Source organism: Myxine glutinosa, chromosome 6 (assembly GCF_964187855.1).
Source record: "Myxine glutinosa chromosome 6, kmMyxGlut1.1, whole genome shotgun sequence".
NCBI classification, from domain to species: domain Eukaryota; kingdom Metazoa; phylum Chordata; class Myxini; order Myxiniformes; family Myxinidae; genus Myxine; species Myxine glutinosa.
Window position 1 is genome coordinate 28,561,703 of NC_136266.1, and position 27,715 is coordinate 28,589,417.

Sequence of the window (27,715 nt, forward strand, 5' to 3'; positions counted from 1 at the left end):
ACCCCGCTAACTTTGCTTTGTCCTCCTTCCCCACCTATGGACCGTGCTCTCTGGGCACTGAGGGGAAAGCGTGCAGGAGCCGCATTTGTGTGCCCGAGCCGCTGCTGCACAGCCTGCCTGGATCGATACACCACCTTATGGACCGCATGACTTGCGGCCTAGCACCACAATATGGACCACATGTTTCTGTGGCTAAGCACCACACACTGATGGACCCCACGTGTTGGGGCCTGGCCCCTCTGCTGGGACCGGCCATGATGGCCAGAGAGGAGTTGGCTTGCGGACCACGGTGAGGTGGCCCCTTTTTGCCATACAGGTGGCCCACCCATAGTTGGCCCCTGTGGGCCCTAAATAAAAATGGATGCGTGTTGTGCCTTTTTATTATTTGCAAATAGGCAGCAAGCCACAAGAAGGACAACATCTGGAAGAAACATCGGACCAGCAGAGCAGGAGCAGCAAGAAGAACCGGACAACCGTTTGTTTGCTTGTTTTTATTTGAAATGTGTGTGCAATGAGCACTGGATGGTGCTTTGTGTGTTCATGGTGCTTATTGGTGCTGATGGTGCTTTGGTGCTTTGTAATGCTCTTGTGCTCGGGGGTGCACTACAATATCAATTGTGCATCCCCGGGCACTTGAGTATGGTGTATCGATGCAGTGCAGTGCATGCTCTTCCTCTTTTTCAGGAACATCTTTTTGTCTCCCAAAATAACAGGTCCTGGGTTTGCCGTGTAAATACAAATTAGTGCTTTGTAAATAATGCTCCCCACCGTAAATGTATAGTTTGAAGACCATTCCGCAATTCGGTTATCCTGTGGGTGTGAGTCTGTTAAGTAGGATGCAATGCAGCAGGCGGGACATACGTCGTTGTTTTAAAACTGTCGCACTCAAGGGTAAGGTTAACAGTAGAGGGTTATTACACCTGAGTGTCACATTAAGTAAAGTTAGTTCGGGTCGAGACGACCCTCGAGGAAAAACGGGTGCTGTGTTACGGTTTTTAGAACCTTCACTAGTAAATTTTAGTAAATGTATCCCTTATAAATGTCTCCCCTATAAATATCCCCTTCAATTGGCTGGTTAAAGATCGCACCCTAGTTAGTCCATGAACAACACGTAGCGAACCATAGGCCCTCTTCGTAGTTATTTCATTATTATGTGTTTCAGTTAAGGATCTGTTCCCAGTAGTTGAATCTGCGTTGCATTAATCAAATAAAATAGGTCCCTTTCGTTCCCTTCAAACGCGGTGCGAGTGGTTTGCTAACTCCCCACCAGATGCCATTGCCCATGTGCTCCATCTCGGAGAAGAAGGGGGAGGAGCCATCAGAACGGGCCTGCCAGGGTTTCCCGCCACGACGCGAGTCGACTCCTGGAGCCGGACCACGACGCCACCGTCTGCCTGGGCCTTCTCATCCCCTCCTCCAGTGATTCCTGCCTGCTATTCCCTTGTCGTGTAAGTCTGTTGTCTGTCCATTTTGTTGTCTGGGGTTTAATATAAGACTGTTTAAGGCTGCCCTATGTATCTTCTTCTTCTTCGTCCTGTATATTTCTTTCGTTCCTCTTCCTTTGGTTTGTTGTACATAATTAATAAATGTCTGTTATTTCTTACCCTTTTGGTTTCATTCTTCCCCGATCGCTTTCGTCTTTTCTTTCGATTGAATACCTGTGGCACGATTTGGCCAACGCTCGGAATCGGGTTTTGTCAATTGATAACGACTCGAACCGCGGATTGCTAAACCGCTCGGCAAATACCATCTTGTCCGTGGTTCGAGCGGTACTTGTCTCCCTGTTTTGCGGAGGGATTGGTGAAGGTATTCGGGATAACACCTTGACCAATAACCCTGATCAATCCCACCCCGCAAAAGAGCGTTACAAGTACCAGGACCAGAGACGGCCAGCTTAACAGGCCAAGGGTATTAACCCCCCCTTTGCTAAGGGGAGTGCCGTCTCTGAGATCCGTAACAATATATATATATATACATATATATATGGGTAGGTGTTGCAGTTCTGTGTTTTTGCAATAAAGGTTAATTTTCCCCTCATAGTTAGTCACACTACAACATGTAGCCTCGCTTAAGCTCAGTATTTTCTTAGTAAGTGTAAGCGTAGACCTTTCCTATGTGTAGTTTTGCGTTGAGTAGAATAATGAGAGTTAGGTCCCCTTCCAATGCTTTATGCCGCCTCGATGCTTTGGGTTTTGGCACAAATTACCACGAGGCAAGCCGAAGCAAGGCGGAACAGGAGAAGTGGGAGTGACCGGTAAGCATGAGCTGACAATCAGGGCTCGAGGGGAGTGGCTTAGCACTGCGGCAAAAGGCATGGTTTGGAACATTCGAGGCAGGCCACGGCGTGGCAATATAACCCTGTGCCAAAAAGCCCCCACCTCAGTTCTGAGGAGAGGTGCGCTGAACTAAGTTTGAGGAGGACCTTCGCTGAGTGATGAGCTTGAGTTATCAGTTTGAAGCGCTGTGTTGAATTGAGTTACAAGTTAAATGCTCGGTTGAGCTTGAGGCAGATCCTCTGTTGAGTTACGAAGGTGAAAGCGCGCCGTTATATAAATCGCGCTGTGAGGGACAGCCATGCCGGGCGAGAGACGTGCATATTCGCCTGCCTGCCTTTGTTTGAGATACGCGCTGCGAGGATCCCTCCCGCCTGCCTGCCTGCCTTCGTGGAGGGACGTGCTGTGACCGCAGAGGGCCACGCTGGGCGAGCTTTTCCTGAACAACAAAGCCAGCGCATTCAGCGCATGAACATTCCTTCCTTCATTCCCCCTGTGAGTGTGAACGGGCCCATTGTCTGGGCGAATAACCTATGACTGCTTAAGTGCCTGCTCTGTGTCTCTTCGCCTTGTATAGCTGTAAATAAACCTGTGTTCTTCCTTCTATTTGATCGTTCCTGTCATTTCCATCTATTGACTAAGCATGGTACGAATTATATCGCTCTAATCGGGTTCCAATAACAAGGTAATTGCACGGACGACGTGGTGCGCCATCCGCTCGGGTGCACTCAAATTACGCGTGGTTTGTGCGAGACCTGATCCCCGCTTCTGCGGCGGCGTAGGTACTTAGGCACATGCGAACATTATCCCGAAACCCTGTCCCGCATCTGACCGGAAGTGGCGACTCAAGTCTCGTGGTTGCGACGACCCAAGGAGAACAAGGGGCTTAATCTCCCCTTGGTAAGGGAACGAGGGTCGCGCAAAACCGTATCATTTGGTGTCCGGGAGTGGGATTGGACCTGGAGTGCGCTTCACGCACTCGAAATTACGAGCGAACGAAATTTAGTTTGTAAAAATCCAAATTATATTCGTACCATGGCTGGCCAAGGCAGTCGAATGCCGACGGGGGTAGTAGAAGAAGAGAAATTAATGACTCAGGACCTGGAGAGACAGTTTGTAGTGGAAGCTGAAAAGGGTGCAGCAGTTGGCAAAGAAAATGGCGGCGCCTCGAACATGGCGGCGGAAGCCGAGCCCGCGATACCAGGGTACATGCGATTATTTATGGTCCAAATAAAGGCGAAAATGGACACCCAGAGGGACGAAGTAAGGTGTGACATGGAGGGGTTGGAAAACAAAATGAGTGGTCGATTGAAAGAAATGAGGGACGAAGCAAGGCGTAAGAAGGACGAATTGAAAGAAACAATGGATGCCCAAACAGACAAACTTCGTGGGATAAATAATAACATGAAGAAAGAAATAAAAGATTTTATGGGGAGATGGGGGAGGACATTGGGCACGGGTTGAGCGAGAAGGTCGCGGTGGTGCGCGACGAGGTGAAGCAGTGTGAGGAACGCGTGGGGAGCGAGCTTGGGCAGAGCATGGCTAAATTGACCGGGGCTATGAGGGTCGTGACGTGATAGGAGGTGGTAGAAAAACCGACGATCATCGAATCGGAAAAAGAAATTTTATGGGCGCCGACGATTGTCGAGGTAGAGAAAGTAATAATTGGAATTAAAGAAATAATTGGGGCCGAAGAGACGGTAGAATCGGGGAATAAATCATGGGAGGTAGAAATGGAACCAGTACAAAGTCTGTATTCACACCGTGATGCTGTGCTTGCTAACCCCAATAAAGGTTTACAGGTGCTGGCGAAGAAGCCGGGGAAGGAGGACCCCGAGGTGAGAAATAATGGCGCAAATGTGTTTGGCGCGGACGGGTTTTTGGCGCGCTTGGGACAGAAACGAGACCCGGGCGGTCGCGGAAGGTCCATTGTGCGGTGTACGAGGGCGACTGGTGCACGGTACGAGAGAGAGTGTGCGCCGAAGCATGAGCGAGGAAAGTGTGTGCCAGAGTGTGCGATGATTGGGTGTGTAACAGGAGAGTGCACACCCGAGGGTGTTAAGGAGTGTGTAACGGAAGAGTGTGCGCTGAAGCGTGAGCAAGAAAAGTGTGCACCAGGCTGTGTGATGATTGGGTGTGTAACAGGAGAGTGCACACCCGAAGGTGTTACGGAGTGTGTAACGGGAGAGTGTGTTGCAGAGTGTATGCAGGAGTGCACACCCGAGCATGTTACAGAGTGTGAGGGAGAATGCACACCAGACTGTGTGCGGGAAGAGTGTGTAACGGAGTTTGTGGAAGGTACGAGTGCACATGGGTGGTGTGCAACTGAGTGTGTAAGAGAAGTAGTTAGGTCCAAAACTTCAATTCCGTGACCATTTTCTGGCTAGTAAGGTTTGACGATTGATTTGACTTCTATTGACATTTTATAACAAAAATAGCCTCTATGTCCCTCCAAAAAATCCCGGCATTTTTCGCCAGTGGCCCGAATCCAAGATGACCGCCGGCACTATCTTGAAAAATTAAGTTTTGAACCAGAACACCTAGAATCACGTACAAAGACACTTTTTGGGGTAATTTGACCACGAGGATTCCGAATCTGACATTAGTTTGACGTTATGACATTATTTTGACCCAGAAATCCAAGATGGCCACCATCCAGTAGAGTGAAAATGCAACTTTTAAATGGGAGAACATATGATCATGAATTAACACATTATTTTGGCTAAATCTATACTGGCCACGGAATTGAGGTCCTGATTAGTGAATTGCTATTTTCTTGTTTTTTATTTGTCTGTGTGTGTAATGTCATATACTTATTTCTGTCTTTCCAGGGAGTATACGAGCGAATGAGACGGCACTGAGAAGCGCAGTATTCAGAAGATAGCTGTCAAGAGAATGTCCACCGTTCCGTGTGCCCTCCAGTGTGGCGGGCTTTGCAATGAAGCCACTGATGTCGTTACCTCCGTTGAGAGTTGGGAAAATCCCAAGAAAAAAGCCCTGTTATGGAGCGGTCTTGACAAGTTCGGAGACGTTTATGCAACAGTCAATTGGGATAATGGTCCCGGCAGACAATGTGTCCATAAATCATGTAGGCTGACCTTATGGAATGCTAATAAACTGGAGCAGGCCAAGACAAGACAGAAAAAACGAGAAGTCAAGGAATGCCAATCTCAGTCTTCGTCCATGTCTGAGGCTTTCCCCCCGGCTGCTTCTCCACCTGCCAAGCGGCTGCGATCAAGTGTAGAAGGGCTGATACATGAAAAAACAAAATGTGTCTGGTGCTGTAAACCGGAGTCGGCAAAGCACCCAGAATCAAAGCTGTCCCTGATTTCGTATGATAATGCATGGGCAACGTTCAAGTCACACGGTGGTCCTCGAAGATCAGAGCATGCGAGACAGAATCAACTGTGTGATCGATTATGCAGCTGATGACCCATATGCGATTGAGATCAGATATCACAACAAATGCTGGTTGAAATATGTGCGTAGTTACCAGAAAATGAGTGAAGATGACAAACTCCCACGCATGCACAATGTCAATCTCCGTGAGGCTCAGACTATCTTCTTTGACCACATCAGAACAGTTATCTTTGAGGAACGTGAGCTAAGGTCACTACAGAGCCTCCTCAAAGACTACAGCTCTATCATATCTCGGTATGGCTTCTCAACATCCAGCATCAAGTCATCCTTTATCAAAGATATCCTGACCCGGGAGTTTGAGGGCAAGATCGTCTTCCACTCCCGCCCTCAGAGAAACCAGAGCGACCTAGTCTATGACACGTCTGGGGGTGGTTCATATGTTGAAGCAGCACTCTCCGCCATCGGTGTTGGCAGTGAACAACTGGTGCACAATGTGGCTAAGCGGCTCAAGGATGATGTCAAGTCAATCAAACCCATCCCATGGCCGCCAAGAGTCGAGGAGCTAGAAGAGGAGGAAGAGCTCTCGCCTCTCATGGTGCAGCTGCTATCTGCTTTGCAGGGGAAGAAGGAGGTAGATCTGTCTCCCAGCACACTCTCTCTCACCTCTCTCATCACGCAGTACATTACAAAGCGACCCACCACTACCGCCATCAATGCCACCGTCACCCTTCATGGGATGACTCGCAGCAAGGAGCTTATTGACTCTTACTACAAGCTGGGCATGGGGATCAGCTACCCGAACGTGCTTCTCCTACGTGACCTCTGGACCATGCATGACCTCGAGCGATGTTTGATCTGTCCTGATGAGATCGCTGAGGGAGAACCAAGCATTCGTATCATTGACAATGATGACTTTACCAACGACACGTTGACAGGAGGGGGTACTGCACACCACTGTAACTGGATGTTTCTGCAGCGTCTAGAACGTCTTGTACCGGATTATGAGGCTAACATCCAGGATGAGCAAACACGCATCACAGACGCAAAGACTGTGTCACAGGCACTAACTGAGAAGGCATCTGGGATGCAGGTAGTTAAGCCGTATAGGACGATAAAACGTGGGGAGCCTCCCATCCGGCCAAAGCCCACTATGTTCTCATCAAGTACAAAGCATCAGTGCAAGCGGAGCATTTTTCATGCCCTTGCTCGTGTGGACGTGGATGGTGACCGCCTTTTTGCAGGAGCGGGTATTCAGTAAGAATACCTCCCTTCATGCACCTGTCCCTCTGAGTAAATGCTTGACATTTGCCAAGATGCCAGACACGGAGAAGCCCAGGGAGGAACTCAAAACGAGAGCTGCTGAAATGGAGCAGAATGCTCTCAAGGCAGTGATCAACCTGGTTGAGGTCAGTCATCTTGTGGACCTCACTGAGTTGCTGGAACATCGTGTTGTTGAGGAGTGTGTGGCTTTATTCAACTCCAACGGAACATACAGGAAGACACAGAAGAGTAAGCTCATCCAGAAACTCTCTCTGCAATCTGTATATCTGCAGGAACCCTACACCGCTCTCATCGACATGGGCATGATTTGGAGGATGGCAACTCCATCAGCAGAGGATCGACAGACGCAACATGGCACCCCATACAAGTGGTCAGACTATGTCCACAAGGTGTCTTCCATCATCCTTGCCCGCCATGGTGATGCTGAACGTATCTTCTGTGTGAATGACCCATATGACACACCATACTCTACTAAAGATGACGAGCAAGACCTGCGGGTACAGGGTAAGGCACATATACCCAACACCTACATGAAATTGAATGACCCCTTCCCTTCTGCCCAAGCATTCAAAACACTTCTATGTAGTGTCAGCAACAAGGGGCGGATGCAAAAGCTGATATGCACCTACCTGACAGACCTTGCAGAGAGTGTTGATGCAGAGATTGTCTACTCTGTTGGCTCCCACTGCACCAATTTGTCAACCCAGCAACCAATGGAGAACTACAGCTTTGACCAGTCTGAGGCTGATACTGTCCTCTTTTCTGCTTACGCAGTTCTGCGTGAATCAGGCTACAGTGGCCCTGTTGTCATTGATACCGCTGATACCGATGCCTATGTCGCGGCAGCAGTCATCTCGCAGCAGCTGCCCGGAAAGCTCTGTATCAAGAGGAAGAAGGAGACTATCTTATGTCATGGCCTGGTTAATGACGAGATGGCAGACTGTATTGTGCAGCTGCACTGTATGACAGGCTGTGATGCCAACTCAGGCTTCTATGGCAAGGGTAAGAAGTTGGTGTATGACCGGGTGGCGAAGAGCCCTGTGGCTCGACGGCAGCTCTCGCTGTGTGGAGATAGCCTTGACCTTGAGGAGGAGGTGCTAGAGGAGCTCTTCCAGTTCTATCTATGGCGACGAAAAGAGTAGCACCATGGCTGAGGCCTGTGCAGCAAAGTGGAAGACACTGAAAAACAAATCATTTATCCGTCTCCCTCCAGATGCAGACAGCCTACGCCAACACTGCCTCCGAGCAAACTACTTGGCATATCTTGTGCGTCATCCCTCCAAGAAACACCACCCCTCGCCACTCGGACATGGCTGGGAGCTGGTGGGTGGTCGCTGTCGCCCTGTCCGCCACACGCAACCTGCTCTCCCGACACATCTACCTGCACCAGGGCCAGCTGAAGAGAGTGAGGAAGATGAGAGCCAGGAGGGGAATGAGGAGCGAGATGATGATGTACAAAGGCGGGGAGATTCATCGGAATCTGATGATTCAGATTCTAGTGAAGCAGAATGCTCTGATTCAGACTAATCATATAATTAAAGGTCATATTGATTAATTACTTCATTTGAAAACTGTTCAAGTCACAGCTATTAAAAATAGCTTATTTTGAAGTGTAATGAGTTTACTTGTCATGCAATCATCAATTACTTTACTGCAAGATATCCTTATGGAGGTAGTTTCTTTAACATGTTTAAGTACAAAAGTTGCATTTTCGCTCTACTAGATGGTGGCCATCTTGGATTTCTGGGTCAAAATAATGTCATAACGTCAAACTAATGTCAGATTCGGAATCCTCGTGGTCAAATTACCCAAAAAAGTGTCTTTGTACGTGATTCTAGGTGTTCTGGTTCAAAATTTAATTTTTCAAGATAGTGCCGGCGGTCATCTTGGATTCGGGCCTCTGGCGAAAAATGACGGGATTTTTGGGAGGGATATAGAGGCTATTTTTGTTATAAAATGTCAATAGAAGTCAAATCAATCGTCAAACCTTACTAGCCAGAAAATGGTCACGGAATTGAAGTTTTGGACCTAACTAAAGGGTGTGTGCAGGAGAGTGCAGTAACGGAGTGTATGGGGGGCGCGGGGACGCCTGGGTGTGCGAGTGCGGAGTGGGTCGCGAGTAGTGAGGACGCGGCTCAAGCATCGACACCGACCGGGGTAGCGTTTAGCGGGACGGATAGCAGACGCGAGCCCCCGGTGAGTTGTGTGCAGCAGGGACCGGCGGGGATCGATGCCGCGGCGGTTTCACAAGGACCGACGTGCACGATTCGTTGATACCGCCCCCCCCCCCCCCCCCCCCCACTGTATGGTTGGTGCCGTGCCGCGGCGGCAAAGGCAATCGGCAAGGTTCAAGGGGAAGTAGGAGAGTTCTGAGCCGCGCACCTTGGCGGGTGCGGTGCTCCGACCGTGGCCGGTTGGGTCACCGTGCGTGGGACCGCAAGGCCCCGCGCAGGGATGGGGCCCTGCACCTCGGCCCATCCATACCTCCTCCCCTGGATCGAAAATGCCGGACGGACACCCCTTACAGGAGACAAACCACTCGAATGGATCGCTCGGCCCTGCGAGGCCGAGCCATGACAACGTACATCCACTTGGTGAGGCTCGAGTGTAGTGGACTGATGAAAGTAGTGTACCCTAAGTGGAGGAATGGTAGTGTCACCATTCCTCACACGACCAGGGCCCATGAGCATTCGTTTAGGGGGATGGCAGTGGTAGGCACATGGAGGTGCCAGCAATGGTTACCTCCATGGGGCACCGAAGCGAGCCAAGGGAGGGATAGGATAATGATAGGCGCCTAGAAAACCTTAGGGACGAGATTAAAGTAGTGACACTGTACTGCAGAGGGGACGTAGAGAGGATAGATGGATGATAATGACAAAGGGAGTGCTTAGTTTAAAGGGACGACAGGGAAGCACGAGTTTTAGGGGAACTCAGGTAGCTAGATGATGCTGTATGTTTGAGGAATTGTGTAGTAGTGTTTGAGGAATTGTGTGTGGAAAACAAATGGAATTGTGTTGAGGTGTATGGAAAGTAGTGTGCGAGGAAAGATGTGTGTGAGCACAAAAGGTGTGCAAGACAAAAGGGTGTGCGTAATAAATTGTGTGTGAGAATAAGTGGTGTGGAATGCTTGGTGTGGGAATAAAAGGTGTGGAATGCATGGTGCGAAGGACTGAATGGGGGGAGATGGAACCCATTTGTGAAAGCCCGGGGGAGGGGGGGGTAGTGTAAATCCAGGTAGAGGGCATAGGCAAAATTTGTATGGATATTGACACCTGTGGTGCGGGCAGTAGCAAGTAGTGCTTGGTTGAGTGCATGAGTATGTGGAATGCCAGGGCGTGTGGTTTAATTGGTGCGTATGGTTATTGGGGCACTCTGCCACTGGTAGTTTGTCAGCCAGGTGAGGCCACAGGTAGGCTCTGGGAGCCGGTTAGTTGTAGTGTGAGTTGGGCCCGAGGATCCAAAGGAAGGACCCGGGTTGCCCAATGCCAAAGTGGGCATCAGGGGGTAAAGTGCCAGGAGGGGCCTTCCCCAGTTAGGTAGTCGCAGGAGCAGGTAAGCTCGGGTGGCGACTTCAGTGGCGGAGGTGCGCAGGTAGGTAGACCTGCTAGTGGATCCACACGACCCAGCCCCAAAATTGTGCAAGGGCACAGAGAGAAAATTTGCGGGAGTGAGACCCAAATTTCAAGGGCACCGCAGAGTGGACAATGGGAATTCGGGTTTGTAGAACCACATTGTTTAAAGAGGCCGATTGGCAGGGTACGGCCCTGGGCAGTTTAACAGAGTAAATGTCAGTAGTGTAGTTAGGATGAGAAATCGCTTCGCACCATCCACAGCCAGTCACCAAGGAGGACGAAGCTCCACACCAGGGTTCTGTAAACGGTTTGAGTGGTGAGACGCATCGTGACGTGATGAGACATTGTGTTTGTTCCATTCCTTCCTTCCTGGGAGGGATTGGGAGACGAATTTGGATTAGAGGGGGATATGGGAGACAAGGCGAAGAGACGATTTGTAAATACAAGGAAGGCTAGGGTAGTGTAAGCCGACGGTGGGGGGTACGGACGGCTAGGGACGAGCCTGCTCTGCTCGCTCTTCCGCGCCCCTCGCATTGCATTACCTTGTTTTTCTGTGTGCCGTTGCGCCCTTTCCGCTTTGCTGGTCGTGCTTTGTCTCTCCCCACCACCCAAGGACCATTTTGGAGGTAGAACTGTGCAGCACCATCGACCTGTGCAGCATTCTTTCTGCACCTTGCTACATCTGTACAGCACTTTGCTGCACATTATTACACTTATGGACCACAAGCTTTGTGGCCTTGCACCTCTGCTGTGCAGCACCTTGCTGCAAAACCATCTTGCACCTTCGGACCACTTGTGTTGAGTGGCATTAATGTCACGCAGTCGGACCACATAATGTTGGCCCTGCCTGGCAACGAAATGAAATAAAAGCATTTGTTGTGCATTTTTATCATGGTGTGCTCGGGATGAGAAGAAGTGTAAGTTTAGGTAGCCCTGAAGATTAAAAATGGCCTGCATGCCGGTCTGGGAGCTAGCCAGTTTGATATATGCACACAGAAGAAGCAAGAAGCAAGAAGCAAGCAGCAAGTGTTATGATTTTGAGTGTGTTGTGTTTTTGCTGTGCTTTCTCTCCCCTCCAATCTTCTCTTCCAAAAAGGACAGGTCCTGGGTCATAGAATTGTAAATAAATTAAGTTTCTGTGCTTGTATATAAAAATGCTACCCACCGGCTATGTGTTTAGTTTGACAAATTCCAGAATTCGGTTAATTGTGGGTGTGAATCTGATAGGTAGCTACTCAACGCATTAGGGGGGACATATTTAGTGTTTTAAAACTGTCGCATACACGTGTTAGAGTCAATGTTAGGGGGAACCACACCTGTATGTCACATGTAAAAGTAAAGTTAATTTTGCATGTCATTCTCTAACCGGTCGTTTCAGTTGTTGGGTTCGACTCGGGGACGAGTCTGACGAGGGAGGGGGGTAGTGTTGCAGTTCTGTGTTTTTGCAATAAAGGTTAATTTTCCCCTCATAGTTAATCACACTACAACATGTAGCCTCGTTTAAGCTCAGTTATTTCTTAGTAAGTGTAAGCATAGACCTTTCCTATGTGTAGTTTTGCGTTGAGTAGAATAATGAGAGTTAGGTCCCCTTCCAATGCTTTATGCCGCCTCGATGCTTTGGGTTTTGGCGCAAATTACCACGAGGCCGGCCTGGCAAGTCGAGGCAAGCCGAAGGAAGGCGGAACAGGAGAAGTGGGAGTGACCGGTAAGCACGAACTGCCAATCAGGGCTCGAGGGGAGTGGCTTAGCACTGCGGCAAAAGGCATGGTTTGGAACATTCGAGGCAGGCCAGGGCGTGGCAATATAACCCTGTACCAAAAAGCCCCCACCTCAGTTCTGAGGAGAGGTGCGCTGAACTAAGTTTGAGGAGGACCTGCGCTGAATGATGAGCTTGAGTTATCAGTTTGAAGCGCTGTGTTGAATTGAGTTACAAGTTAAATGCTCGGTTGAGCTTGAGGCAGATCCTCTGTTGAGTTACGTGGGTGAAAGCGCACCGTTATATAAATCGCGCTGTGAGGGACCGCCGTGCCGGGCGAGAGACGTGCATATTCGCCTGCCTGCCTTTGTTTGAGATACGCGCTGTGAGGATCCCTCCCGCCTGCCTGCCTGCCTTCGTGGAGGGACGTGCTGTGACCGCAAAGGGCCATGCCGGGCGAGCTGTTACTGAACAACAAAGCCGGCGTGTTCAGCGCATGAACATTCCTTCCTTCATTCCCCCTTTGAGCGTGAACGGGCCCATTTTCTGGGGAATAACCGAAGACTGCTTAAGTGCCTGCTCTGTGTCTCTTCGCCTTGTATAGCTGTAAATAAACCTGTGTTCTTCCTTCTATTTGAGCGTTCCTGTCATTTCCATCTATTGAGTAAGCATGGTACGAATTATATCGCTCTAATCGGGTTCCACCCTGGTGTTCCACCAGGGCTCTAAACCCTGGTGTTGGGCTAGCGGCTAGGGTGCCGGCTTAGGATCCTAGGATCCTGGGTTCGAATCCCGGTCAATCGCTGAATTAACACCAGGGGGGTTGACTCAGCCTGTCATCCTTCCGAGGTCGGCTAATTGAGTACCAGTTCACTGGTAAGTCCCTGTTTGTCATTAAAGGCGGCAAAAAGGGTTGGCGTCAGGAAGGGCATCCGGCCGTAAAACATTGCTTCAAAAAGGGGACCGAAAAACAACAACAACCACGGTTCCCGAAAAAGGCCAACCCCCGCTTTGCGGGGAAAAATGGCCTCTAAAGGTGGTTTTTTTAATCGGGTTCCAATAACAAGGTAATTGCATGGACCACGTGGTGCGCCATCCGCTCGGGTGCACTCAAATTACGCGTGGTACGTGCAAGACTTGATCCCCGCTTGCGCGGCGGCGTAGGTACTTAGGTACGTGCGAACATTGTCCCGAAACCCTTTCCCGCGTCTGACCGGAAGTCGCGACTCAAGTCTCGCGGTTGCGCCGACCCAAGGAGAACAAGGGGCTTAATTTCCCCTTGTTAAGGGAACGAGGGTCGCACAAAACCGTAACAATATACATTTATTTATATATATATATGTATATATATATATATATACAGTGGAACCTTGACTTACGAGTTTAATTCGTTCCGTGACCGAGCTCGTAACTCAAATTGCTCGTATCTCAAATCAAATTTCCCCATTGAAATGCATTGAAATGCTATTAATCCGTTCCAGTCCCCAAAAAACCACACCAATTTTTTTTGTTACGTGTTTTTAAATAAGAAAAATGTACTTTATAAATAACAAATAATGTATAAACAAGCACGACCTCGTATATACTGTACATAATAAAAGACAATGTAAAGAAATAAACTGGTTTTATTAAGTGTATTTACCTTGAAGATCAGACGAAGATGCTGGCGGAGGTGGAGGGGATAACTTTTGCCTTTTTCGCCACACTTTCCTCGCTTTCAATTGCAGGGCGTTTAAAGAAAAACCTGTCCAACGAGGTTTGTTTCTTCCTCCCTTTCAAAATGTTTCGAAAATGAGTGAGGCAAGTGTCGTTACACAGCGCCAACGCCAAAATAACCGAAATGCGAAAACTAAAATGCAGCGCTATACGATAGAGATACTGTACGTGCACGGCAGGCAAGATAACCACGTGACCAGAACCCACCTGGTGGCAAAACTCAAAATAACCGAAATGCGAAAACTAAAATGCAGCGCTATACGACAAAGATACTGTACTTGAACGGCAAGATAACCACGTGACCGGGTGGCGAAAGCTCGTAACTCGGATCTCGGCTCGCATCTCAAAGCAATAAACCGCCGGAGCGACGGCTCGTATCTCGAAAAACTCGTAAGTTGGGGCACTCGTAAGTCAAGGTTCCACTGTATATATATATATATATATATATATATATATATATATATATATATATATATATATATATATATATATACATACATGTATATATATATATATACATATATATATATATATATATATATATATATATATATATATATATATATATATATACATATATATATATATATATATATATATATATATATATATATATATATATATATATATATATATATATATATATAAGGGTAGGTGGTTGGTTGGTTGTGTGTTTTTTTTTCCACTATTATTATTTCTTATTTTGTGTATGTGAGTGAGTGGGTGAGGGTGTGTTTTTGCATGAATGAATTTTTGCATGAGTGTATGTGTTTTTGTATGTTGAGTGGTGTATGTTGTAAGGGTAGGTGGTTGGTTGGTGTGGTGTGTGTGTGTGTGTGTGTGTGTGTGTGTGTGTGTGTGTGTGTGTGTGTGTGTGTGTGTGTGTGTGTGTATGTGTGTGTATGAATGATCTGGTGTGTTTTGTTGGTGAGTGGTGAAGGCTATAAAGGTGGATGTTTGAATGTTCCACCATGTTTACTTGTTTGGTGCTGTGGATTCTGGAAAGGGAGGCGATTTTGTTGTTGTAGTCTGCGTTCGCACTGGCTGGGTGTGGGGGTATGTACGCATCCACCGGTGGGGGTATGTACGGAAAAAGTAAGTACACCCTTGGCTCTAATAGGTGGTATTGCCCCCTTTGGCAGAAACAACCTCAAGTAGGCGTTTCTTATAACTGCCTACCAGTCTCTAACATCGACTGGGAGAAATTTTTGCCCACTCCTCCATGCAGAATTATTTCAGCTGTGCGATGTTTGATGGGTTTCTTGCATGCACAGCTAGTTTCAAATCTCGCCACAACATCTCGATGGGATTTAGATCCGGGCTTTGACTTGGCCATTCCAGAACCCTCCATTTCTTTCTTTTCAGCCATTCCTTGGTGAATTTACTGGTATGTTTAGGGTCCTTGTCATGTTGCAAGGTCCACCTTCGGGTGAGCTTCAACTTTCCGACAGATGGCCTCACATTATCCTCAAGCACACTCTGGTACAATGAAGAATTCATAGTGGATTCTATGATGGTGAGCTGCTCAGGCCCTGATGCAGCAAAGCTGCCCCAAACCATAATATTTCCACCACCATGCTTTACAGTTGGTATCAGGTTCTTGTTGTAAAATGCTGTCTTTGGTTTTCGCCAAACATGTCTTCTGGTACTGTGGCCAAATAGCTCTACCTTTGACTCATCTGTCCAGAGCACATTGTTCCAGAAGTGCTGGTCTTTGCTTCGGTGTTCATTGGCAAACTTTAGTCTTGCCCTGATGTTCTTTCTGGATAGCAAAGGTTTCCTCCTGGCACACCTCCCATGTAGATCAAATTTGTGCAGCCTCTTTCTGATGGTGGACTCATGCACTTTGACATCAACAGTGGCAAGAGCTACCTGTAGGTCCCGTGATGACATTCTGGGGTTCTTTGAGACTTCTTTCAGCATCTTGCGGTCTGCTCTCGGGCTGAACTTGCTGTGGCGGCCTGGCCTGAACAAGTTGGCAGTTGTTTGGAATCTTCTCCACTTGTAGATGATCTTCCGGACAGTCGAATGATTGATTTCAAATTGTTTGGAGATCTTTTTAAATCCCTTCCCAAACTCGTAGGCATCTATAACCTTCTTTCTGAAGGCCTCAGAGAGCTCTTTTGATCTAGGCATGGTGACGCCGCACACTTCAACAACAAAGATCAAACCAAATTAAATGTCTGAGGTTTAAATAAGACAGATTCCTCCATGATCCTCTCTAACGATGTTCTAATCATTTGCACCTGAGCTGGTGCACCTGATTCTAATTTTAGGTATTTGAAGTAGTGATAAATGTTGGGGTGTACTTACTTTTTCCACATGCGGAATTTGCATTTATGTTCATTTAAATTTTACAATGGACTACAAAATGTAAATGTTTCATGATATTTGTTATATTATATCACCTTTATCTATCAATATTGTTGAAATGAAGATCAAATAGCTGTATGTTGAAATATGTTGAAAAAGTCAAAATTTACACGGGAAGCACTTACTTTTTCACGTGACTGTATATATGTATTCACATATATATATATATATGTGAAATGCCCCTCAGTGAGCCAAGCAACTATATATATATCATAGCTTCAGGACGTCGATCTTTAATATATATATTTGCTTAGCTCGGCTCGGCTCGCGCAGTACTGAGGAACGGGCTTATATTCGCTGAGGATAATGACTGTACCTGAGTTGCTGTGTTGTCATGATTTACACCAAACATAATACAAAAAATTATTTTGCACAAATGTATTTGTTGTGTTTGTGATATTACATTTTTATAGGCAATTTAGGTTGAAGATTTAGGTTGAATGTTTTTTTTTCAAGAAAGAACCCCTCAGCACACACATAGGGGAGGGGTAAGTGCAGACTGGAAGTTTGGGACGATTACACCTCACCACCACGTAATTTAAAACACCTCACCACCACATAATTCAAAACACCTCACAGCCATAAAACACACAATAAAAACACCTCACCACCACGAAATTAAAAACACCTCACAGCCATAAAACACGTAATAAAAACACCTCACAGCCACGAAATTAAAAACACCTCATCACCAACTAATTCAAAACACCTCACCACCATGTAATTAAAAACACCTCATCACCAACTAATTCAAAACACCTCACCACCACATAATTAAAAACACCTCACCACCACATAATTCAAAACACCTCACCACCAGGTAATTCAAAACAGCTCACCACCACATCATTTAAAAACACCTCACCACCACATAATTAAAAACACCTCACCACCACGTAATTCAAAACACCTCACCACCAGGTAATTCAAAACACCTCACCACCACATCATTTAAAAACACCTCACCACCACATAATTCAAAATACCTCACCACCACGTGATTCAAAACCACCACAACGTTATTAAAAACACTTCACAACCACGGAAACAAAAGTTTGAGGGAGTCGTTAAGTGTCAACACAGACACTGCCCAGATGTGTAGAAAAATAGATAAATGACTGTACCAGAGTTGCCGTTTTGTCATGGTTTAAACCAATCATAATTCAAACAATTATTTTGCACAAATGTATTTGTAATATACGTGATATCACAATTTATAAACAATTGCAATTGAAAACGTAAGTTGAAAAAAATTATTTTTCCTGAAACAAATCCCCCAAAAAATAAAATAAATAATTGGAAATTTTTTCCAAAAAAAATACCCTTAGGCGATACCGACGGGAGAGATATGTGCATATCAGAAGTTTGGAACGATTTCACAAAAGTCTGAGAAAGTAGTTCAGTGACAAAGCCAAGACAACACAAGACAACACAACACAAGACAGACACTGCACAGATATATGTATATGTATACTATATATATATAAACACATATATAAAGAATCAAGAACAATAAATAAAGAGAAGTATCAAACCTACATGGAGAAAACATGGAAAGCTCAGTGACACAATGAGGGGCAGGTTACCAACATGTCTGAAAATAAAAATTTTCAATCAGTGTATTATTATTCCAACTATCATCTATGTGGCAGAGACCTCGACATTATCAACAAAAATGGAGAAAAAGTTAACAACAGCACAACATAATATTGAATGAAATATCTTAGGTATTGCAGACAAAGATAGAAAGACAAATAAATGAGTCAGAGAACAAACAACCTAAGATCTGCGAGCAACCCTCTTCTGGTGAAACTGCCAAAATCTCGGCTCTCGGCTCACCTTCACTCTTTCATTCCTCTTTTCTCCCGCCTCCAGAACAAACTCCCTCACTCCCTTCAATCCCACTCCTCCCTCCAGGTCTTTAAAACAGCTGTTCACCGCCATCTCTTATCTTCCCCCATCCAAAACCTTGATCTTTTCTACCCCCGTTAATTCACCCCAGATCCACTTTTTTGAAATTCAGACTTCTTTCCTGGAAGTCCTAGGAGTGTCCATGTGTTTTATACCTCTCCCCCCCCACCCCATCCCTCCTCCCCCAAGCCCTCTCCCTCCCACAGATCTCCCGATGTCGCTGTTCTGTACTGTTGTACTTGTGTGTTTCCCTCTCTCTCCCCATCTTGTCTCCCGCTGCCTTTATTATATGTTTTATGTGTCCGTTTGTTTTTTGATTAATGTTAGCTCTTACATGAGCCTCGATGTTGTATACAAAAAAAAAAAAATCAAACTTAGGAAATGGAAATGGCGAGGACAGATTAGCAGGTTGAATAATAGGTGGACAACAATATTAACAACATGGAGGCATATGGATGGCAACAGGAACATGAGAAGGCCATGTCTAAGATGGAGGGATGAAATAGACAAATATTCGGGAAGGGTCAATGGAAACAACAAAGCAAGAGACGGAGCAAAGTGGCATGAACATGCTGAGGCCTTCCTCCAGCAGTGAACTGAAAATATCTGATGATGATGATGATGATGATGATGATGATGATGGTGATGATGTATAGTATGTGTATGTATGCATGCTCATTCATCCATTCACATCAGCCTCTTTTCATTCCATTGGTGGTGGGACGCCGATCTCTAAAGTCACAGTGGGAGTGTTTGGCTTACTCAACAGACTTACTCACAAGTGTAAGTTGGCAAGAGAGTTTCGGCACAAATCTCGAATTTGCTCAGGGTGTCGACGATAACGCGCCTACTTTTTGTGAAAGAACACCATGGAATCTTCAAGGTCTCCCAACTAATAGCACCGAGGACACCCAATTTAACATCCATTTTAGAGACGGCACATCTCATGATGGAATGTTCTGACCACGAAGCACCAATCGGACACTTTATAATCAGATACAAAATCAAGCCCAGACTGAACAGTGGAAAGGCATGTGTGTGACCCCTGCACCATAACACACACACACACACACACACACACACACACACACACACACACACACACACACACACACACACACACACACACACACACACACACACACACAGCTCTTCACCTGGAAGTGGGGTTCCTGAAGGATGTTTAACAGCTCGGCGGCACGTCCATCTTGCTGTGACATCGCTGCGAAGTCCTCAACAATTTCATGCACCAGCTCCACATTTCTCTCCCTCACAGCTTCCAGCTTTGGTTCCTCAAGACGTGTTTGGACCTGAGCAGTTAAACACACCTTACAATATTACTAACCAGTAACCGCACCTGCCAACGGGGAGAGCGTCAACACGAAGAGTCAATCAGCCTCTCACCAAACATCTTTGCACCTTAATTCCGCTTTTCCCAATCTCCCGTTGATCTCTCCCGGACCTTCCACAGAGCTTACTCATCTTCAGAAATCAAGCATTTCTTCCCACCTTCGACCGCACTTCTTCCTCTTAAAACACCAAACTCATTCGCACATTTCCCAGCATGCTGTGCCCACTCTCACGGAATACACTCCTACCCACCGTGCTGCATCGCAGCCTCTCGCCTCTCCTCTCCCCCTCAGTGTGTCCAATGAGGTGGGGGACATTGTTTTTGAGGGTGAATTCGGGGTGGTGTTTACAACTAACGTTGCAGCGCTTGTAAAAACGGTTCTCGTGATGAATAAAGAAACGTTTTAAAGGATCAACAGTACTTTGAAGAAAGCACCAACCTGTAACAATGGCTGCCTCCTTTTATCACACGTTTGAGTGAGTATTGTTCGCTCGTGGAACATAATATAGATGGAGTAGCAACTCACTGCTAATCCACATGTTGGTGTTACAAAAGCAAACAGCAATGATGAAAAAAAAAAAATTTTTTTTGCTTCTTTCAAAATCTCTCTCGATGCATATTTTCCAGTGCCTATTGATTGTTGGAAGTATCAGAGGAAGCACACTTGGCTTTCAACTGTCTATTCTGGATTTTATTCCCAACCTGACTACTAACTGTCGGACTGGTGCTTCACAGGAAGAGCATTGCATCAATGAGAGCACCATCCCTCGTGTGGAATGTTCAGCTGTGCGTCCTCTCTGCTGGCATTAGCTGGTGCCATTCGACATCCCATGATGTCTTTTGATGAAAGGTGTGATAAGACTTCATCCCATGATATCTTGTCACAGCTAGACATTTATTTTTATACATGGGCTAAGAGGCTTGTAATAGAGCTGACACACACACACACACACACACACACACACACACACACACACACACACACACACACACACACACACACACACACACACACACAACACAGCCACTGAGCTACCGTCACTTCCCGGGATACTCTGGGTGCCAGTGACGTCATAACAATGGCGCCGTTTTTCGGGCATTTGCTGAGGAGGACTTTTTTCCTCCCCGTGGATGCCAACTGATGATGGGGATTGTCCGTGCTCTACCCTTTCAAGCAACGGAGCAGCACATGCCATTTTAAAGTCTTTGGTATGACTTGAACCGGTCCAAACCGGATGGATGTTTTTTAGAAGACACCATCTCCTTACTGGATCAGTTGTGTCTCTAACGGGAGCTCATCCACCCTTTGCCAGGTGTTGTTTTTGGTCCTGGCAGGGTGTCACAGTCACCATCCCCACCAGCAAAGCCAGCGAGGGGTGTTGGCAGCACCATCGCCAATATCAAAATTCCTGCCTTAATGAGTAGGGGCACTGCATCAGCATTCCTCTATAGTGATGGAACCAGTGGGTTGATTCGTAATTTCATCCCAGTTCAAGGTGCATTTACTAATAAAGACTGCCGATTAAAGCAGATTGGTCTATTTCATGTGCAATTGGAAAGCATCTAAAAATGTAAAGCCCGTACTCATCCGCTTGTAAAAAAAAAAACGTTTGTAAACGTTCATTTTTTTCTTCCATATGCTAAACATGACAAAAACAGTTTTAAAAAAAATTGACAACTTTATGCAGCCTTTACCTTTGAGCATTTCATCTAAAAAAAAAAAAAAGAAGCTTCTAGCTTTTGATCAGTGAACCAATTCTCATTGAACCAATATGCAAAAAAAAAAAATCAGGTCAATCGGACGGAAAATGACGATTTTAAGCGATGCTGACCTTTGACCTTTTGACAAAATTATGAATTTGCCTTCTCCATAGTCTCATAATAAAGCTTTGTTAAAAATTTGACAACAAAACTCAAATGGTAAATTTAAATTTCAGGTCAATTGGATGAAAATTGATGATTTTATGTGACGCTGACCTTTGACCTTTTGACAAAATTATTAATTTTTTTTTGCCATATTATAATAAAGCTTTGCTAAAAAATTTATGGCAAAACTCAAATGGTAAAAAAGAGTTATGGCCCGGACAGACACACAGACAGAGAAGTGATTGCAAAACCCCGTGTCCCGCTGAGCGGGGACGGGCTAAGTACGGGGCTTGAAGAAACGTAAATTAAGCAATAAGGGAAACTGGGTACATTTTCCACCTAATCATACATCCTTGTGAGATTCATTAAAATGACCGTAAATATGAATGTCGTTGGAAAATTAAGAGTGCAGTGTGATTTGACAAAGAGTATGATTAAAGAGTCCGTCAATATAAAAAGCATGTCCGAGACAAGAGAGAAAATGAGGTTCTTTGATTCTCATTAAGGAAAAGCCAAGATGTGCGAAGCAATGAAACAAAATGTGAATTTTGCAAAGTTATGTCCTGTTACAGACAGCACAACTGACTCACTCGGTTTTATCCTTCTACTCATGCTATTGCGAGAGTGAAACCAAAATGTTATTCATCTTGGTCACAATTTGGTCATGCTTAAAAAAATAACTTGGTTTTATTTCAAAACATTCCCAGCTAGGATAGCAATGAGGCTTGGATCTGAAAAACTACACCACCAATCAGAACATAGGACAATTATGGTAATAATCTTGAAATGTACATACAACACCAGTGTTTACAAATGTGGTAAAAACATTACAGTGGATCAAAAACTACATGTAAAAACGTTTAACATTGGATGGAAAGGTAGGATTAAACATAACATGGTGAATGGATAAACAACAGGAGGTGCAACATACCGAAAGGGATGGATAAAGAGGGGTTAAACCTACAAAGATAGATGGATAAATTGGGATTAAACCTACCATGAGAAGTGGTTAATTAGGGGATAAACCTAACATGAGAGGAGGATAATAAATAGGGGTTAAACGTGCCAAGAGAGGTGGATAAATAGGGGTTAAATGTGCCATGAGAGGTGGATAAATAGGGGTTAAGCATGCCAAGAGAGGTGGATAAATAGAGGTTAAACGTGCCAAGAGAGGTGGATAAATATGGGTTAAACGTGCCAAGAGAGGTGGATAAATAGGGGTTAAACCTAACATGAGATGTGGATAATAAATAGGGGTTAAACGTGCCAAGAGAGGTGGATAAATAGGGGTTAAACGTGCCAAGAGAGGTGGATAAATATGGGTTAAACGTGCCATGAGAGGTGGATAAATAGGGGTTAAACATGCCATGAAAAGTAGATAATAAACAGGGGTTAAACGTGCCAAAAGAGGTGAATAAATATGGGTTAAATGTGCCAAGAGAGGTGGATAAATAGGGGTTAAACGTGCCAAGAGAGGTGGATAAATAGGGGTTAAACGTACCAAGAGAGGTGGATAAATAGGGGTTAAACGTGCCAAGAGAGGTGGATAAATAGGGGGTTAAACGTACCAAAAGAGGTGGATAAATAGGGGATAAACCTATAAAGATAGATGGATAAATACGGATTAACCTAACATGTGATGTGGATAATAAATAGGGGTTAAACGTGCCAGGAGAGGTAGATAAACAGGAGTTAAACGTACCAAGAGAGGTGGATAAATAGAGGTTAAACGTGCCAAGAGAGGTGGATATATAGGGGTTAAACGTACCAAGAGAGGTGGATAAATAGGGGGTTAAACGTGCCAAGAGAGGTGGATAAATAGGGGTTAAACGTGCCAAGAGAGGTGGATAAATAGGGGTTAAACGTGCCAAGACAGGTGGATAAATAGGGTTTAAACCTAACATGAGATGTGGATAATAAATAGGGGTTAAACATGCCATGAAAGGTGGATAAATAGGGATTAAACCTAACATGAGATGTGGATAATAAATAGGGGTTAAACATGCCATGAGAGGTGGATAAATAGGGATTAAACCTAACATGAGATGTGGATAATAAATAGGAGTTAAACATGCCATGAGAAGTAGATAATAAACTAGAACGCCACTCAGAAGAGCGCATACTCCCGCCGTGGGTCACGTTGGAATAATACGTTTTGTTTAACATCCCCTCTCACCAAAACAATAAATGAAAAAGAAAGTAGGCCCTAACTGTAAGAGAATTTATTTTGATATATCTCGGATTAGAGAATAAAAACATCATTTAAGAATAAGAATAAAAGCTTTAATGCAGTAAAACAGAAAAAAAAATTCCCAAAAATATTCCTGGATCCGGAATAATATCCTGAGCTTCACCAAAAACGAATCAATTCTTCCTTATCCCAAGGGCAATCATCCCACCAACTTTCATCCAAATCCGTTCAGAACTTTTCCAGATATCTTGTTCACAAACACACGAACACAAGAACATACGAACACACACACGGACAGACACGATCGAATGCATTACTCCCTGGCGGGAGTAACAGGGGTTAAACGTGCCAAAAGAGGTGGATAAATAGGGGTTAAACATGCCAAGAGAGGTGGATAAATAGGGGTTAAACGTGCCAAGAGAAGTGGATAAATAGGGGTTAAACCTAACAAGAGAGGTGGATAAATAGGGGTTAAACATGCCAAGAGAGGTGGATAAATAGGGGTTAAACGTGCCAAGAGAGGTGGATAAATAGGGGTTCAACGTGCCAAGATAGGTGTATAAATAGGGGTTAAACCTAACAAGAGAGGTGGATAAATAGGGGTTAAACGTGCCAAAAGAGGTGGATAAATAGGGGTTAAACATGCCAAGAGAGGTGGATGAATAGGGGTTAAACGTGCCGAGAGGTGGATAAATAGGGGTTAAACGTGCCAAGAGAGGTGGATAAATCTGGGTTAAACGTGCCAAGAGAAGTGGATAAATAGGGGTTAAACCTAACAAGAGAGGTGGATAAATAGGGGTTAAACCTAACAAGAGAGGTGGATAAATCGGGGTTAAACCTAACAAGAGAGGTGGATAAATAGGGGTTAAACCTAACAAGAGAGGTGGATAAATAGGGGTTAAACCTAACAAGAGAGGTGGATAAATAGGGGTTAAACCGAACAAAAGAGGTGTATAAATAGGGTTTAAACCTAACAAGAGAGGTGGATAAATAGGGGTTAAATGTGCCAAGAGAGGTGGATAATTAGGGGTGAAACGTGCCAAGAGGGGTGGATAAATAGGGGTGAAACGTGCCAAGATAGGTGTATAAATAGGGGTTAAACCTAACAAGAGAGGTGGATAAATAGGGGTTAAACCTAATGAGAGGTGGATAAATAGGTGTTAAACCGAACAAAAGAGGTGTATAAATAGGGTTTAAACCTAACAAGACAGGTGGATAAATAGGGGTTAAACGTGCCAAGAGAGGTGGTTAAATAGGGGTTAAACGTGCCAAGAGAGGTGGATCAATAGGGGTTAAATGTGCCAAGAGAGGTGGATAAATAGGGGTTAAATGTGCCAAGAGAGATGGATAAATAGGGGTTAAACGTGCCAAGAGAGGTGTATAAATCAGGGTTAAACGTGCCAAGATAGGTGGATAAATAGGGGTTAAACGTGCCAAGAGAGGTGGATAAATAGGGGTTAAACCTAACAAGAGAGGTGGATAAATAGGGGTTAAACATGCCAAGAGAGGTGGATAAATATGGGTTAAACGTGCCAAGAGAGGTGGATAAATAGGGGTTAAACGTAACAAGAGAGGTGGATAAATAGGGGTTAAACCTAACAAGAGAGGTGGATAAATAGGGGTTAAACGTGCCAAGAGAGATGGATGAATAGGGGTTAAACGTGCCAAGAGAGATGGATGAATAGGGGTTAAATGTGCCAAGAGAGGTGGATAAATAGGGGTTAAACGTGCCAAGAGAGGTGGATAAATCAGGGTTAAACGTGCCAAGAGAGGTGGATAAATAGGGGTTAAACCTAACAAGAGAGGTGGATAAATAGGGGTTAAACATGCCAAGAGAGGTGGATAAATAGGGGTTAAACTGAACAATATAGATGGACAAATAGGGGTTAAACCGAACAATATATATGGACAAATAGGGGTTAAACATACTGTTACATTTGTAGGGAATGTAGGAATCACCTTAGAACAGTTATAAGGACGAGGCTGATATTTTGAGGACCTTATACATATAATTTTGTCCTTAATAATTGTACATCTTATGAATTTTATTTAAAACTGAGAAGGTCGTACAGTAATGAGAATAGGTAAGTTAGCAATGGCTCACTCCCCACAACACCTCCTAAATTAATTTTGTTGAGGTTGATCAGGTGTGAGTCTGTAAGCTTTAAAGCTGGAGCTGTTGCCCGTGCCGTGAACCTTGCAGGGGCTGCGGTTCAAGAGGGGATGGTGGAGGCTGTTATATTTGTATGGGGGAGGTGTAGGAATAGCCATAGAACAGTTAGCAATGTACAGGTTAGTATGCTCTGTGTTTCGGGTATTAATCTCCGTGTTATGGGCAACCTTCAAGGGGAGAATATGTAGGTGTGGAGTAGGTATACTTGTATTCCAGTGAGGTGTAAAGGTAGAGGCAGAAAGAGAACAAGATGGATGAGCAGGAAGGTATACAGGTGTAATTAATAGGTATAAGTAGAAGGCATTAGTTCAATACAAAACAACAGGACTAGAGTCGGACACATCTATATATGAGTAAACAGAGATTGGTTAGGAAAATAACTCGACACGCCAAGAGGGAATATGAAGAGGACTCAACCAAAAATATTAAATATAACAGGAAAACATTATTTAAGTATATAATGGGTAAGTAAAGGGTCATGAGGAGTGTGGACCCAGGATAATTGGTAGACGATGAGGTTGAGATGGCAGGCTTATAAAATGGTTTGCTTGCTTCCAGAGTTACACAGGAACAGTCACAGGAAATTCCAATAGCGGAGTACTGTGCATATGTTTGTGGCGGTGCTTTGTGTGCAGTCTGTGGCTGATTGGCTGAATCATTTTCTGGGGGCACGGCTGTGCTGCTGATGCGATGCCCCCCATTAACATTCAGCTGGTACTCATTTTGCCAACCTTGGGAGGATGACGGGCTGAGTCAACTAAGATCTCAAGCCGGCCACCTTGACCGTTAAGACGACACCAGGATTTATCTCGGTGGTGAACAAGGACTTTTATGAGATCCAAGTAAGAGTCGAGGAAGTGAAAAAGCAGCTCGAAATATTTAGGGATGATAAAGCTCCAGGGCCGGATAATATGCATCCGAGAGTATTGTGGGAGGTGGCAGAACAGCTAAGCATGGTGTTAGCGGATGTCTTTAAGACTTTAACAGCTCGTTGGAGTCAGGACAGGTACCAGAGGATCGGAGAGTAGCAAATATAAGCACTATTTAAGAAAGCGTCCAGAGAAGAACTGAGGAACTATGTAGACCTGTTAGCTTGACTTCAGTTGAGGGAAAGGTATTGGAGATGTTAATTAAGGAATGGATGGGGAAGCATTTGAATAATTTCAAACTAATTAATGGTAGTCGGCATGGATTTACCAAAGGGAGATCATGTTTGACAAATTTATTGAAGTTCCATGAAGCAGTTTCTAATTGGGTGGAGGAGGTAATTGCAATGGATGTGGCATATCTGGAATTTCAGAAGGCATTTGACACATACCGACCACATAGGAGGTTGTTACCACATATGAGGTTGTTACCACATAGGAGGTTGTTACCACACAGGAGGTTGTTCGCGGAGGTGAGTGATTGCAAGAAAATATTGGCTGTGAGTGGAAGGATGTCTGGCTGTTATGGTTAGGGATCAGTATTGAGACCATTATTATTCATAATTTACATCAATGATTTGGAACAGTGGGTTTAAGAGTCAGCTTTCTAAATGTGCAATGACACAAAACAGGGAGGTAAGGTAGATATCACAGAGGGGGATGATCAGATTCAAGAATAGATATGGGAGTGTGGCGTAAGCAGATACCACACCACAGTCACCCAATCAATGGAAGGGCAAAGCTCCCATAGAGGGGTTACAATATGCTTAGGGATAGTACCTGGTGAATCATGAGTCCCAGGACACGGTTTTAACTGCTTATACAAGATTTGTTTATATCATGTATTTATAGTCTTCTTTTCAGATAATCTTACTATAATTCACCAAATGTCCATCTGTCCGTCCGTCTGTTCGAAGGTACCGCAAAAACGGCTGAACCGATCGCAACGATATTTTGGGTGGGTAATCCTGGTACCCCCTGGAGCATAATAGGCTATATTGTTTTTCCATTTTTTCCAATTTTTCA

At 45.0% G+C, this 27,715-nt stretch overlaps 1 protein-coding gene across 4 annotated transcripts in view; it reads right to left on the reverse strand.

The window, feature by feature from the left end:
* The window catches only part of LOC137429354 (protein PALS2-like), a 729,474-nt gene that overhangs the window by 561,795 nt on the left and 139,964 nt on the right, over positions 1-27,715 (reverse strand). For all 4 annotated transcript variants that reach the window (XM_078779703.1, XM_078779704.1, XM_078779705.1 and 1 more), the window contains exon 2: positions 19,340-19,492. In XM_078779703.1, the coding sequence (XP_078635829.1) occupies positions 19,340-19,492 (153 nt within the window). The remainder of the gene's footprint in view (positions 1-19,339; positions 19,493-27,715) is intronic.